General features: G+C 39.2%; 1 protein-coding gene across 1 annotated transcript; it reads left to right on the top strand.

The window, feature by feature from the left end:
• Positions 1-336: 336 nt before the first annotated feature.
• On the top strand, positions 337-1,821 carry LOC121754350. The gene is made up of 2 exons (XM_042149727.1): positions 337-1,140; positions 1,285-1,821. The coding sequence occupies exons 1-2, from the start codon at positions 337-339 to the stop codon at positions 1,819-1,821; spliced, it is 1,341 nt and encodes a 446-aa protein (XP_042005661.1).
• Positions 1,822-3,201: the final 1,380 nt, after the last annotated feature.

Raw genomic sequence — 3,201 nt, 5'->3', positions numbered from 1 at the left:
GGCAACGTTTGACAAATTAAATGTTGGATCTTTTCATTTCTCCATAAAACAAACAATAAATATTTTTGTCTTTACAATTTGGAATTCCAAAAAAGTGGCGCCAACATTGAAATTGAAAACAATGAATGAACCACATCAATTTTAGCCTAAAAATGTGGCGCCAACATTGAAATTTCAACTCTGGCGCCACTTAATGCTATAAATACTCCCAAAGCGCTTCATTGAATGGAAGTACTCCATCTCTACACCAGCCACTTACATTTCCAAGTCCATGCAGCAATAAATCCACATTGTAGGCAGCAATAAATCCATCTCTACCTCTGTTGTGCTGCTGCAATGGCAAGAACTGAGTATTCCTCAGAATTTAAGAACCAAGTGGTTCAATTCATCATTGGAAAGTGCGTCAACGGAGTACCACCCCGTGGCACATTGAAGGAAGCTCAGTTGAAGTTCAAAATTTGTCGTCAAACCACAACGAGGTACTGGAACGCTGCGAAGAAACAACAAGCAAAGGGAGAAGTTATTCAGTTGGTGAGTCAAAGAAAAATGAGAAAATATCCTAAGAAAATTGTTTTAGATATTGAATTACTCAAAACCATTCACTTTACCAAGAGGAGCAATTTACTTAGCCTGTCAAATGCTCTTAAATGCTCCAAAACAACTGTTTGGAGATGGGTACAAGCAGGCCTCATTAGGCCTCATACTTCGGCCATTAAGCCCAACTTAACAGCTGATCATATGCTACTGAGATTGAGATTCACATTGCAATCATTAGAACTGGATAGAATTTTGAACAGAATCATGTTCAGGAACATGGATAACACCATCCATATTGATGAAAAATGGTTTTACATCACTCAAGGTAGCCAAAGGTTCTACCTTGCACCTGGTGAGGCAGAGCCCCACAGAACATGTAAGAACAAGAAGTTCATATCGAAGATTATGTTCATGTGTGCAGTGAGCAGACCATTGTTTGGTCAAAATGGAGAAGTATTGTTCGATGGAAAAATTGGCATTTTTCCATTCACTAAACAGGTTGCAGCACAAAGAACAAGTAAGAACAGGGTTGCTGGAACAATGGAGACTAAACCAATTGAAAGCATAACAAAGGAGGTCACCAAGCAATGCTTGATCAACAAGGTAATGTATGCACTTTATAAATGCAGTTAATATATGCACATATAATTTGCATTCAAGCTTGCCTATATCTTGAACACACCAGATAATGTATTGCAAATATGTGCACTTATGTCTTAAATGCATGCATTTCATGTCCACCCACAGATCATACCTGCTATCTTTGAGAAATGGCCAGAGGGGGCAAGTAAAAGAATAAGGATACAACAAGACAATGCAAAGCCACACATCAAAGACACTGACCCAGACTTTAAGGTTGCTGCACAGCAACATGGATTTTCCATGTCACTTGTGCAGCAGCCACCATGCTCTCCAGACACCAATGTTAACGATTTGGGATGGTTCAGAGCGATACAGTCACTACAAGTGCAGACTGCATGCAAGACTATTGATGACTTGATTAAAGCTGTGGAGAAATCATTTCATGATTTATCTCCACAGACTTTAGACAATGTTTTTCTGTCTTTGCAAAGTTGCATGGTAGAAATTCTCAAGGTTAAGGGCCAGAATAGTTACAAGGTCCCTCATCTAGGGAAGAATAACCTAAGGAGGAACGCACAACTGCCCAAGAATCTAGAAGTGTCATTGGAGTTGGTCATGGAAACCATTGCATATTTAAAGCAAAAGGGTTGTTTTGAAGGACTTGAGATAATTACTCAAGCATTAGGTGTGGCTTTCCTATAGTAGATGGAAAAAGGTAGAAGAAGATATGGTGGATTTTGGTTTTTGACAAAGATGAAGGAAGGGCTATCTATATTTTGTAAAAGATGTCTGCTGGTTTTTGTACAAGTTGGCTGTAGTTTTTTTGTAAAAGCTAGTTATAGTTTGTTGTAAAACCTGGCTGTAGTTGTGCATGGATGATGCATTTGCTATATGTACCGAATGCACATGTCATGCATATTTTAAATGCAACATATAATGAATGATATCAATCCAACTCACTAACAAGAGGCACATCCACTCAACAACGACACAATTAATTCATGAATAGGTCTGGGATATAAGGGGATTTCTCAAACGCTTTGTATCCTGAAATTGGTCTTCTAATTTCGAATTGACAGTACATTCTGCTCCAATAAACCAAATCTGTCTCATAAACAACCACAAAATGCACACACAATCCAACAATGCAACAATCAGAGATAAATTACTCCAATAATGCAACAAACTGAGATTACTCCAACAATGCAACAATCAGAGATTATATTACTCCAACAATAACAGTACAGACACTTCCAAGTTCACACATATCCAGAAACCACAAAAAACCACTACACAACATACACCATATCCAACAACTAAACAAAAGCCAAAATAGAAAAATCTCACCAATAGAACGAGTAGATCTCATCTGACTATGGATCCAAGCAATTCTTCTCGATGAGTTCGTTCACCTCACGGTTTGCCTCAGCAACACATCTCTCCTAAAGGGCTTTGTCAGCATCAGAGATGAAAAATCGTCTCTTAAACTTTTCTTCAGACCCTATACAGTCAGAGTCAGAGCTTGTGTCACCTTCGCTACCTCTAGCCTCAGTGTCATCGCCGCCTCTGACTCACCTCCGGCCTCAGTGGAGTCGCCTTCGCTGATAGCTACTCCTTCTGTGTCAGGAGCACCGCCTTCACCGCCCACCTACAGAAGAAAGGCAACGAATTGAGAGAGAGAAGGGTGGCGAATAAGGAGGGGCGGCGCTGGATTACTCACCTACGGTTGGAGATGTTCAAAAAGATGGAGTGGAGGAGGCGGGTTTCACATCTAGGGTTAGAGATGAAGAGAGGGATAATGAGAGAAAAGGGAGGCGGCGAAATGAGCTGAAAGTTAGGGTTGGAGGATTTTTTATTTTTAAATTGTATAATTAGGGTAGTTAATTGTAATAAGGGATGCTAATTAATTTTGACTAAAAACTCATTAAAATGCCTAATTCTTTCCTTATATGGAAACGACTCTATTATCTTGGAATTTCCCGAAATGGAAAAATGACTCTATTAACGTGGAACGGAGGGAGTAAGTCCTAATATTCCACTAACTTATTTTACTCATATTTTATTATAAAACTAAGACTCATA

The sequence above is a fragment of the Salvia splendens genome, chromosome 11 (genome assembly GCF_004379255.2).
Source record: "Salvia splendens isolate huo1 chromosome 11, SspV2, whole genome shotgun sequence".
Lineage (NCBI taxonomy): Eukaryota > Viridiplantae > Streptophyta > Magnoliopsida > Lamiales > Lamiaceae > Salvia > Salvia splendens.
This window is presented reverse-complemented; position numbering and strand designations above follow the sequence as displayed.